Source organism: Leucopleurus acutus (assembly GCF_964270905.1).
Source record: "Leucopleurus acutus genome assembly, chromosome: 21".
Classification (NCBI taxonomy): domain Eukaryota; kingdom Metazoa; phylum Chordata; class Mammalia; order Artiodactyla; family Delphinidae; genus Leucopleurus; species Leucopleurus acutus.
The window spans coordinates 13,068,016-13,080,842 of record NC_139163.1 but is presented as its reverse complement, the minus strand read 5'-3'; the positions used below and the strand labels follow the sequence as shown (position 1 = coordinate 13,080,842).

Below are 12,827 nucleotides of genomic sequence, written 5' to 3'. Positions count from 1 at the left end.
CAGGGCCCAGGCCGTGGTAGTTGCAGTTACAGGGCGTAGGAGAGCATTTTGGAGCCGGAAGGGACCAGAGGGACAGGGGCAGCTGTGGCTGAGGCTGGACCTGACCGCTCTGCTTGAACCAGGTGGCCTTGGGCAGCTCACCCAGCCTGACCTTCAGATTCCTCATCTGGAGAACGGAAGTGACGGGACCTTCCCTCCCGCAGCGTTCAGAGACTGCACAGATGCAAGCAGCATCCACTCGGCCCAAGAGAAGTGTTCAGTAAATGTTAGTTTCTTCTTCCATGAAGGTCTTCTCTTTGAACCCTCACATTTTATACACGAGAAAATAACTGAGCCCACAGAGGTGAAATTATACCATACGGTTAGTGGAAGTTCTGGAACTCTGTTATGCTGCCTCATTACGGTAGTTGAAAGTTATGTACTATAACTAGGACTCTGGTCGGGGGAAAAGGATAAAGCAGGATAATAAGGAAACTTTGGATCCGTGTAGGTAGGTAAATTTGACGAGTCAGTGGCTAGAGTTTCTAAACCCAGGGGCAGACTCTTCTGAAAACGGAGTTACAGGCAAATGAGTCCAAAGGTAGTAATGGAAGGAGGAGAAGGTACAGGTAGGGTAAGAAACAGAGTCTGGGGTCTCCCACACAGGTTGGATGTATCGATAGGATCAGAAACTGTCAAGAATGAGGTGGAGGTGGGGGCCGGGGGAGGGGCAGAGCGCTGTCAGAACCTGGACAGCAGCCCGCGCGAGTTGTGGTGAGCTTCTGCCTTCCCTGGACCGGGTCGGGCATAGGTGGGGTTAGAGCAGAACTCGGTGCTCATGGGGTCGTGGGCCTGGGTTTAAGGGGTTTAGGCAACAAACCATTACAAAGTATAGACGAGAACCATTGCCATTGCGGGAAGGAGGTGGCAGGAAGAGTATGTGAATTCCTCCAATTGATGAAAGATGTCTTACACGCATTGAGATGGCTATCTTCTCAAATTACGTTGGAAAGATTTTTGAGACCTACCACAAGATTATAATGCACTGAAACGAAAACTCAAGTTAACTGTTTTGTTTTGTTCTTAAAAATTAGAGAAGGGAATACATCGTAGTGAGTAAAAACGTTTTTATACCTTCCAGTCCTTAGCGTTTTGGTTTTTTTGGTTTTTCTTTGTTTTTTTTTTTGCAGTACGCGGACCTCTCACTGTTGTGGCCTCTCCCGTTGCAGAGCACAGGCTCCGGACGCGCAGGCTCAGCGGCCATGGCTCATGGGCCCAGCCGCGCCGTGGCATGTGGGATCTTCTCGGACCGGGGCACGAACCCGTGTCCCTTGCATCGGCAGGCGGACTCTCAACCACTGCGCTACCAGGGAAGCCCCTTAGCGTTTTAAAGGCTTCATTTGAAGACTGTCACAACTTAGTTGAAAATGTACCTCTGGTAACTCGACCAGTCAGTCTTTAACAGAGTCACTGTTTAGACTTGTTACCAGGGCTTGGCTGAGTGTGGGTTCACATCTTTCAATATGTAGAACCAGTTCTCTGGGTATAACTCATCCTGTCTCCATGTTGGATGACTTACTTCCACCCCAGATAACCTCATGACATCCAGGTCACATGCTGGCTGGGTGACCCTTTTGCATGAAAGGTTGAGATTTAAACATTCATATGTTGGGATATATATATGGTGAGGAACTTGCCTTAGCATTTTAATCCCGTGCTGCTGAAAGTCAAATATAGAGGCTGTGACACTCTGGATTCGATCCTCCCTGAGTCACAGAGTAGGTATGAGATGGGCATTCATTCAGCAAATACATGGTGTGCCCAGATCAGGCAGGAAGAGGCTGCTGCCCTTGTGGAGTGTACAGCCCAGCAGGAAGGACCACCAAGGACTCCTTCCAGCCCTGGCAGAGGACAAGGGCCATCCTCAAACTAAGAGTCACATGAGTGACTTGTCTTCATGCCATAAAACTAGAACCACGGTTCTTTATCAGGAAGAACTTGAAAGAAGCAAACTAAAGGTAGCACATCCAGCCTGTGGAAGACGTGCTCAGTAAATAGCAAGGCTTTCGAATTCAAAAGTCCCCTCCTCCAGGGAGGCCTTCTTGATGCCATTGCTCATCTGGACAAACCTCTGGCCTCCCAGCTCACGTGCCCACTGTGACACGGACTGGCATTCTTAGTCCATGTGTGCAGGTGCCTATGGAGTCTGTCACTGAGTAGGATTTCCCCCGTGGCTGGCAGAGTCACGCTCAACACAGGGTGTGGGTGTAAAGACCTCCTTGCAAACTGGCAAAGCAGTTTCCACACGAGAAGAGAGCAGGTCGTTGTTTGAAAGCTTTTATGAAGTTCTTACCCTGGACTTGTGGAGACAAAGGGGTGATGATGGTGCCCCCCCAAAAAAAGAGTTGAACTCCTAGAAACAGTGAGTAGAATGGTGGTTGCCAGGGGCTGGGTGGGTGGAGGAAACAGCGAGAGGTTGGTAAAGGGTCCAGACTTTCAGCTGTCAGAGGAATAAGGTCTGAGGGTCTGATGTCTGACATGGTGACTGTAGTTGATAATGTTGTATCGTATAATTGAAATTTGCTGAGAGAGTAGAACTTAAGTGTCCAAAAAAGATTTAAAAGGGTAAATATGTGAGGTGATGGATGTGTTAATTCACTCGATGGGGGGATCCTTTCACGACGCGTGTGTGTATCACGTCACATTGTCCTCTGTAGATAATGTTACAGTGTTGTCAATTACACCTCAGCAAAGCTGGAAAAACACAGCGAGGATGGCGATGCCCTTCTGGACCTGAGTGGAGGGGCTTAAGCAGCTGTTGACTTGGGCAGGATGAGGGGCAGCAGCATCGGGACGAGCCCGAGGGGAAGCTGCAGGGGCAGAGCAAGAGGAAGGCTGTCCAGGAAGGGCAGGTGCGGCCAGATGGCGGGATCACTCACTCCTCTGACACAGCCCTGTGGGCGTGCGGAAGACTGGCAGGGCATCTGCGAGGGGCGTTAGCCTCCTCAGGCCTTGGTCTGAGCCAGGTCCACACTAGGAGGAAGGGAGGGGGCAGCCTTGTTCCTGCAGTCATGTGTAAATATGAACGTAAACGTGAACCTCGTTCTCATCTCTGGGAAGCCTGGGAACAGTCGACTAGGAGAGCGTGTGAGACTTTGGAAGAATCCTTGGTATGAGGCTCTGGCTTCATATCTGTCTGGGATCCTTGTGTAGATCTGTGATTAGGCATTAACGCTCACTTACCATTTGTAATTGCAAGCTTCTGTCACTGTTCCCCACGGCCTGTTCTCCCCTGTGATATGATTATGCATGTGGTCAGGTAAAGAGGTGGGCAGAGATGTGCCCTTCCAGCCCCACCACTGGCGACCTTGCTGCTGTGAAATTCAGAGAATTTTCACACAGGTTTTCCAGAAACATCACAACTTCAGACGGCATTTTCAACCAGTTGTCCTACCAGTTGGGGCACAGAGGGTGGGATGGAGGGGACACGGGTTCAAGCCCTGGTCCGGGAAGATGCCACATGCTGCAGAGCAGCTAAGCCCGTGCGCGACAGCTACTGAGCCTGAGCTCTAGAGCCCACGAGCCACAACTACAGAGCCCATGTGCTGGAACTACTGAAGCCCACGTGCCTAGAGCCCGTGCTCTGCCACAAGCGAAGCCACCGCAATGAGAAGGCCATGCACCACAACAAAGAGTAGCCCCCGCTCGCTGCAACTAGAGAAAGCCCGCGTGCGGCAACGAAGACCCAACGCGGCCCAATAAATAAGTAAATTAATTAATTAGCCTCGCCCCAAGCAAGGCCACATGGCAGATGTAGGCCTTCTGAGCCTCTGGGCAAAAACCCCGCCTTCACAGCAGCCTCTAAAGGGCCGAGCAAGGGTAAGGAACAGACGCGTTTCCTTCCGCCTGTGAGCTAGTGCCTCGCACGTTCTCAGTGGCCAGCACTCAGAGACGCTACAGGCAGGCTTGTTTTGCTGGACCAGTGTGTGTCTGTGGGAATTTGGATTTTGTGCCTCTGAACTCTCCCCTTCCACGGAGGTGGGAGGGAGCTTTTTCCCTCGTGCAGTTGGCTAGTTTTCTCTGGTGACGAGATTGACCTGTGTTTGGCGGCACAGAACTGGTTTGCTAAATACTGAGTCGGCCTCCCCCACCCCTTAGGCAGGTCCTCCCGTCGGTACAGGGGGCGCTCAGGAAGCTGAAAACTGGAGAGGAAACTGGGGTGGGGGGACAGGAAAGCCTCCTGAGGATTAGAGGAGAGTGATAGAGAACCAGACCCCCCCCAGGTGGCCACCAGGATCTGGCTTGTCTCCTGCAAGGTGGAGATGAACCGTGTGTGGGCGAGTTTGAACCCGGATGTCCTACAGGCTGGTCTGAAGCTCGCTCTGCCGCATTTTAGATGTGGGACTGAGACGGGAAGGTCTCCCCACCGTCTGTTTGTCCATTTTCTCATCTTCGAAGTGAATACTTCCTTCCAAACCTCCTGCACTCAGATGAGAACACCCAGCACCGGTTGTAACGGATGCTTCTGCCCCTTCTTCACTCACTGTGTGTAAAGGATCTCAGGAAGTTGGCTGGTTAAATGGTGAGCGCAAGTAGTAAACCTGAGGGTTCATGGTTGCATGGTTACATTTATGTCAACATAATGGAGGAGTCTAGGTATTTTTAAAATACCCTGTTCATTATCCTAAAACATCTGGTTGGGAACATCACCTATTAGCTGGTCTTGAATAAAGGCCCTAGTTTGCTCTGTCAAAGATCTTGTGTTGCTGGATAGAACTGATGGCCAGAGAGCGTCTAGGTCCCCGGATGGAAAAGTCTCTGTGTGCCTGTTTATAAAAGGCTGCAGGTGATGGTGGCCTGAACAGGTAAGATGCATGTGAAATCTACATGCTGGGAGGAGTGTATTTTACATGGACGATATTGGAAAGAGCAAAAAAAAGTCATTTTTACCCCCGAGAACTGTGGTTTCCACCTGCTGCTTTTCTCCCTAGAGGTGGATTAGATAAAATCCAGCCCAGTTTCAGCAGCCTCTTTAGATGTTACTGGGTTCTCCCCACTCCCTCTCTGCTGTCCCTTCCTTCCCCTCCTCCCTCCCTCCCTCCCTCCCTCCCTCCTACTTCCTGCCCTCCCCCAATCCATCTCCTTAGAGGAAATAAATGGTAGTAACATAATAGGTGGTTGACTGTTGGGGCCATTTTCTAGATGGAGATAAATGGGACCACAATTTGTAAAGCTCAGGCCTTTCTATCCCTGAGAAATCCTCAAGGATGTAATAATTTGCTTTTGCATTTATTCATTCATTCATTCATTCATTTATATTTATTTTTGGCTGCATTGGGTCTTCATTGCTGCGTGCGGGCTTTCTCTAGTTGCGGCGAGCAGGGGCTACTCTTCGTTGCGGTGCGTGGGCTTCTCATTGCGGTGGCTTCTCTTGTTGCGGAGCACGGGCTCTAGGCGCACAGGCTTCAGTAGTTGTGGCTCATGGGTTCTAAAGCACAGGCTCAGTAGTTCCTCGGCATGTGGGATCTTCCCGGACCAGGGCTCGAACCCTTGTCCCCTGCATTGGCAGGCAGATTCTTAACCACTGTGCCACCAGGGAAGTCCCTGCTTTTGCATTTAAATATGGGAGTGATGCAAAATGAGTCTCACCATCAAATGTTCCTTTTTCTCAAATATTGGCAAGAGCTCTAGTGCTGGGAACCATCGATTCACAGATGTTCACTGTCTTCCTGTCCTTACTGCCCCTGAGGGGAACTTGAACTTTTATTTCCTAACTCAGCCCACGTGGGGAGACTGACCTCTAGAGGAACCTTTGCTTGTATAGCCATTGCCAAATATCCTCGTGACCGCGATTTGACGGTAGGATGGTCACTACCCACTGACTCACAATCTTTTCTTTTTTTAAAACTGGGAAAACTGTATAAACCACATTAAAGAGGAAAGAAAAAACCCTTGATCCTCCCTGACTCAATCTTATTGGCCAATTTCCTGCACATTCCACTGGGGTTGTCTGCATAGCTCTCCCTGTTTTTTGAGTACAACTGAAACCCACACCTTCACCCCCCATCTGTAGGTTATGTCAGAAGTCCAGAGAGGCCAGATTTAAAATATTTCATTTAAGTAGGTGTTCCTAGAAATAGCTGCATGTACTTGGACAACCCGATAGTTAAATGCCCTGCCTTTGAAATGGCTCAATTCTGTAGCACATATGGACATTTGAGCTTCTGTTGCACTCAGCATGTAGGCCCTCACCTTGCAGGTGTAACTAAGGTTGCTAACACCCAGGGTTTATGGGTAGCACTTTCGTTCAAGATGAACGGTAACTCGTATGCACATCAAAAATGATGAGTCCTGGGCTTCCCTGGTGGCGCATTGGTTGAGAATCTGCCTGCCAATGCAGGGGACGCGGGTTCGAGCCCTGGTCTGGGAAGATCCCACATGCCGTGGAACAACTAGGCCCGTGAGCCACAACTACTGAGCCTGCGCGTCTGGAGCCTGTGCTCCGCAACAAGAGAGGCCGCGATAGTGAGAGGCCCACGCACCCTGATGAAGAGTGGCCCCCACTTGCCGCAACTAGAGAAAGCCCTCACACAGAAACGAAGACCCAGCACAGCCAAAAGTAAATATATTAATTAATTTAAAAATTTTTAAAAATATTACTTCTAATTGTGATAAAATGCACATAATGTTTACCATCTTAACCATTAAAAAAAAAATGATGAGGCCTTATGGGCATACTGTGATCATCATGGAGCAACAAAACACAGACCTTGTTGCTCGGTCTTCCCTACCCTCATTTCACTCAGCTCCTCTCCTGAAATTACAGAGTACGCCTTACAGTTAAGTGACAATGTGACCTGTCACCCAGTGTTTCACCTATACCTTAAATTGTACAGTTCTGGCATAGAATTCATTTACTGCTTTATCGTCAAACTTTTGCTACTTTGCTAATTAGAGTAATAATAAATGTCTTGTCCTCGGGTTCCTTTGCCAAGATGATGGCCTTATTTGGGATGTGATTAGCTTCTTTAACTTTGATTTGGCTGTTTTACCAGCATGCCTCTCAAAGTCCTGAAGATCATATACCACCAAAACGGTAGCGTAACCAAAGAATTACTTAGGCAAAAGTTTGTTATAAAACGATACTCCAGAGCAGTGATTCTCAAAGTTGGAACTGGGGAGTTGACCTGTTGTCTTGAAGAGATAGGGTCTCCATATATCCAGAGCTAAACTTCATCTCTTTTTTCAAACCTACCCCCAATCCCTAGTTTCCTATTTTGGATAAATCGGAACTGCTGTTGTCTCAGGCCTCCGACTCTCCCTTCCTGTTTTCCTGCATCCAGTTACCTACCAGTCCCATTCATTCGTGCTTAGCGCCTCCAGTCTCACGTCCCTGCCCTAGTCCAGGCCCACGTCAGCTGGTCTCTGTCCATCCTGTTCCGTACACTGCTCACCCTCCTTGTAGATTTTAAAGCATTACCCGTATATTCACCACTCCCCTGCTGTGGACCTTAATGCCTCCAGGCTGGCGCACCAGAGTCCCCGGAAGGGCCGGCTGAAACGCGGCTGCTGGATCACACCCCCAGAGTTTCCGACTTGGTAGATCTGGCAGAGGGCTCACTAAATGCTTTCCCTACAAGGGCCAGGTGTTACCTTTACCATCCTCTGAGGACCTCAGCTCTGGGGTGAGCCTGTGCTCTGTAGATTCTAGGCTTCTCCTCTCTATTCGTTCCAGCTCCCTCCACGCTCCTCTGCTCAGCCAGTACTCCTGGAGTCCCTCTGGTCATGTAGGGATAAGGTTTAGCCGCCTTCAGAACAAACCCTGTATCTTATTTGCCTGGTTCCCACCAGCTCTGTTGGCAGCCGTGGGCACCGCTCAGCAGAACGCACTGGGAAGGCAGTATTGCTTTTGCAGAGAGACAACTGAGTAGTGCCACGGATGAGCGACTGTCCTGAGGAGAGGTGTAGGCGGCACCACGCTAGGCTGAGGTCATGAGGGCCTCTCCGCGGGCCGCCAGGCTGCCTGGGCCTTCAGGCCATGTGGTGACACGCAGAGCAGGTCGCAGGTCGGTGCGTGGCCAGGAGACAGCTATTTAATGGCGGCTGGCTCCCCTTTAGCAGGCGCACCTTTTACTTTTCTCAGCGTTTTTTCTCCTTCCCATTTTCTGTCTTTCAGTCTCCTGTCTCTCTCTTTCTATCTTAGCCTCGATGCCCTGGGTCGTTGGGGTAGCTTCCTGGGTTGAAGAGGCTTCTGATGTTTACTATAAAGTCACGAATTGCTTCTGAATTTTAATCTGAATATTTGTTGGTGAAATGATATAGGCTAAGAAGGACTGGCCTTGTAGTTAGGACACGTTATCAGGTGTCTGAGTAACATTCTACACATTAGTGTTTTACAGGAAAGTTCTTGTTTAACTAAAACTAACCCTGGACATGGGCACGTGATATCCCCATTTTACAGAAAAGAAAACAGACTCCGAGATTAAGCAATAATAATGCAGGATTCTCAAGGGAAGAGATTTTTCCATCTTTATGTGCACGAAGAATAACTTCTTTGCTTTTATAAAGTAGCATGTTGTAGTTAATAACTGTATTTTGGAATCATGGCTACAGGTCTTAGAAAGTTTCTGCCAAGATAAGACTGTGTGACGATGAGAAAATATGATTGGGTGATGTTTACCCCAGAAGACTATTAGCAGTTGTAGAGCAAGAGTTAAACACACATATGTAGCACATAGTAGATATTAAAAGAACGTATATAAATATATAAGCAAAAAAAAATGTCTGGAAGGAGCTCACCAAACTGATAACAGGGGCTAGTCATTTTTTTCCTCGACATACTTCTATACTATTAAACATTTTAATAAGTATATAAATGATAACTTTTTTTTTTTTTTTTTTGCGGTATGCGGTCCTCTCACTGTTGTGGCGTCTCCCGCTGCGGAGCACAGGCTCCGGACGCGCAGGCTCAGCAGCCATGGTTCACGGGCCCAGCCGCTCCGCGGCATGTGGGATCCTCCCGGACCAGGGCACGAACCCGTGTCCCCTGCATCGGCAGGCTGACTCTCAACTACCGCACCACCAGGGAAGCCCTAAATGATAACTTTTTAAAAAATATTTATTTATTTATTTGGCTGTGTTGGGTCTTAGTTGCAGCACGCGGGCTTCTCTCTAGTTGCGGAGCGCAGGCTCCCAAGCTCACGGGCTTAGTTGCCCCACAGTGTGTGGGATCTTAGTTCCCCAAGCAGGGATCGAACCCATGTCCCCTGCACTGGAAGGCAGATTCTTAACCACTGGACCACCAGGGAAATCCCCTATAAATGATAACTTAATAGGGGAAGGAAAGAGCTAATGGGAGGAGGAGTGAAGAATCCTATTTTTTAAAAAACAACAACAACAAGGAAAAGAATCCACCAGCACCTGTCTGGCTGTCTCTTTGCCTTATAAAGGGTCTCCACATTGGTCTGTCCCCTGGAGTGCATCCTGTTTCCCCATCAGCTCTGCCTCTTCAGACTGTTTCCTCTTTGAGACCTCACCTTTTGCCCCTTCCTGAAGCCTTTCCTAGTTTCTTCCTTCAAACCTCATGCTGGAAACAATGTCTCCCACTTTTGAACCGTGCTTTCTTGTGATACCAGAAGTCCTTGTATCATAATCTAATCTCCCCCAAGAAATTTTAAACAAAAATACATCTGTACCCCTTGCAGTACCTCTGGGGCCCCAGCATGCTGAGCTGCTCACTGGTTGAGAACTCCTGCCTCTTGAGATGACTTGCCAGTTAGGGGTTCTTGTCCATAACGGGTGTACTTTCTGAGCCAACAGATGGCAACTTAGAGGAGGGGGCACAACGGTAGCAACTCTGCCTCCTTACAAGTGCTGCAGGTCAGTGTGTCCATGCACATCCTACATTTTATAGCTGATGATGGTAACTAGTAGATGCTACCTGAGAAACTGAAGTTGGCAAAGAGAAAAAGCAGTACACATGATCTCCAAAAGAATATAGATAACATGATGGAAGTAAAACTGAACAGTGTGTTCTTTCCTCAAGACCTGACAAAAATTGGTCTTCTGTGCTGCTGGCCACAGTTTGAGAATCAGCACAGTGCATTTAGGGGGTTGGTGTCCCGTCCTCAGACTCCTCAGCCTTGTCTGGCAGGACCAGTGCTTAGAGGTCTGTGAGCCTCTTTTCTTTTTCCCTCAGTTGCTTCCTTTTCCCAGGGGTCCTGGATGGACATGGTCCCAGCCTTGCTTCTCTGAAGCCTGCACTTGTCTCCAGGTGGATGATTTATATCAGACGCCAGCACGTCCCGCCCTGGAGTTCATCCAGCAAATGCTCACCGAGCAGCTGCTCCCAGGCCCTGGAGAGGATTGAAGGTGCACACGGTAGACTTTTATTTTTGATGCTTCCTGCTGACGTGCTTTCTGTCTGTCTGTCTTTTCCCCAGGGCAGCGATGGTGCCCGGAGATCCGTGCTCCTGGACAGTGACGAGCCCTTGGTGTATTTCTATGATGATGTCAGAACACTATATGAAGGTTTCCAGAGGGGCGTACAGATCTCAAGTGAGCATTTGACTGAATCCGTGTGACTAATGCTTCATGTTTCTCCTTCAGAGAGAGGGGTCTTTCGTCAGAAAGCCATATTTGCTCCCAACTTTCTCCCACTCAGTCTGGCTCCCAGCTCCCTGTCTCCTCCCATAACTTCCGCAGAGTGAGTCTCACTGCACACGGGTCCCGCTGGGTGTGCCCCGCGGCCAAGGGGCTTCCGTGGTCACATGTCTTTTAGCTCAGAATAGGCTCTGGCGTTTCTTGCAGTAAAGAGACCTGTTTAATTGCGCCTGATCCAACATTTCTCAAACTTGCTTGACCAGGAGACCCGTATTTTGAGAAATAAACACAGACATCCAAGGAAGCGGGGTTCCGTCAGAGACACTTGTGGGGTGTCGGCTCATGGGACTGCCCTTCATCCCTGAGGACGGCACGAAAGACCCCGGGTACCCGGAAGCTGCCCGGCCTTGCAGCCCCTCTCCCTCCTGCCCCATGTAAGAAACAAAATAGAAATAAAGAAACAAACAAAGACTCAGACCAAAACCCAGGGAGAAAACATTTCCAATCTGAATTCATTGTTTCACATCTGAGGACCACAGTAGAATCTACCTGATACTTTGTGGAATGAAAGATACAAACGAGAATCCAGGAATATTTATGCATGTTAAAACGAGAATCTAGGAATATTTATGCATGTTAAGTCCATCCTTTTTTTTAAAAAATTTTTTCTCCTTTCAGATAATGGCCCATGTTTAGGTTCTAGGAAACCAGACCAACCCTATGAATGGCTTTCATACAAACAGGTGAGTTTTCTGGCTGTGTGGCCGCCTCATGCGAGCTATAGTGCTGGAACATGGCAGTTCTTGGAGCCGTTGAACATTGGGCAGGAAGGAGTAATGAGCTGTAGGTCCAGTGGGCAGAGGGATTTCTCAGTGTTTATTCTGCCCTACCAGAGCCAAATAGCAGTTTTCAGATCCCTCATTTTCACAAGTGGTGTAAAAACAGTTCATGTGTGTTGGAAATTTCACATTGCACGATGGTCTTCAGGCCTCACAGAATCTTCACGTGCTTCTGGATTACATCATCTTCTTGTCATGTTACTGTTTTGTTCAGGTCTCAGCCTGTCAATAACCAGTATTGTGGCTGGACCGGCCCTCATGGTTCATATTATGATTGCAAGACGCCTTTCAGCAATAACCATAAGGAAACTTGGAAAAAATAAAGCTTTCTTCCTACAGGACACGGAAATGACGCAACACACCTGGGCCACACAAGCGAGGCCTCGGGTAGGGGGGGAGAGAGCGTAGAGCACCTGGGGTTCTGCTTTATTGGGGTCAAAGATGGGGGCCTAGGGTTTCGAGGGCTCACTCTTATTAATGAATTTGAAACAGAAGAGCAGGAACTTAAAGCACAGGAGGAGAGAAAACAAGTGGCTCAGACTGTCAGTTATCAACATCAACCGAGATCTGTAAAACAAAGGAGCCTCATGCGGGAGGGGGCCTGGCTCCTTATCTAGCCTATGGCTGGTGATGCGTCAGCCTTGGCTTGGAAGTGGATGGTCAGCAATCAAAGCTTAAGGCAGGCACTTGCATTACAAAACAAGAGAAAGCCCAGCCTTGGGGTTTACACTACAGTTACCTACAGTGATCTGTTCCTCTGTTGCTTCTGTTATATATTGGCTGGAGGAGAGAAAACAGGTCCATTGCAGGTGGGATGTTTGAAGGCAGATTGGAAATCACTGGGGTTTCAGAAGTACATTTGTACATTTCAGACAGAGGCTGGTGAAGATTAAAAAAATAGACTTAAGCTAACTTTGAATTTGTATATTTTTACTTTTTTTTTTTTTTTTTGTGGTACTTGGGCCTCTCACTGTTGTGGCCTCTCCCATTGCGGAGCACAGGCTCCGGACGCGCAGGCTCAGCGGCCATGGCTCACGGGCCCAGCCGCTCCGCGGGATCTTCCCAGACCGGGGCATGAACCCGTGTCCCCTGCATCGGCAGGCGGACTGTCAACCACTGCGCCACCAGGGAAGCCCTGAATTTGTATATTTAAATCCCTTTTTCCCCCTAGCCCAGTGATTCTTAGCTTTTGGGGCTAGGAACCCCTGTAAGGTTTTTCGAAGAAAGGTCTGGATCCTCGTTCTAGAGATACAAGTACATGCATAGAATCCCAATAAGCTCTGAAAACCATCTAGGTACTCGCGGGTTCCCAGCCCTTACACACAAGCAGGAGTTGTGAAACAGTGCATGGGGTATGGAAGTAATAAGCATGTTAATGTCATTCTTGCTGTCGCCTGGCCAGTGTTG

General features: G+C 48.7%; 1 protein-coding gene across 1 annotated transcript in view; it reads left to right on the top strand.

The window, feature by feature from the left end:
* ACSL1 (acyl-CoA synthetase long chain family member 1) overlaps nt 1–12,827 on the top strand; it is a 71,126-nt gene that overhangs the window by 30,078 nt on the left and 28,221 nt on the right. Inside the window, exons 3-4 of the mRNA XM_082863982.1 lie at nt 10,422–10,536; nt 11,260–11,324. Of these exons, the coding sequence (XP_082720108.1) occupies nt 10,422–10,536; nt 11,260–11,324 (180 nt within the window). The remainder of the gene's footprint in view (nt 1–10,421; nt 10,537–11,259; nt 11,325–12,827) is intronic.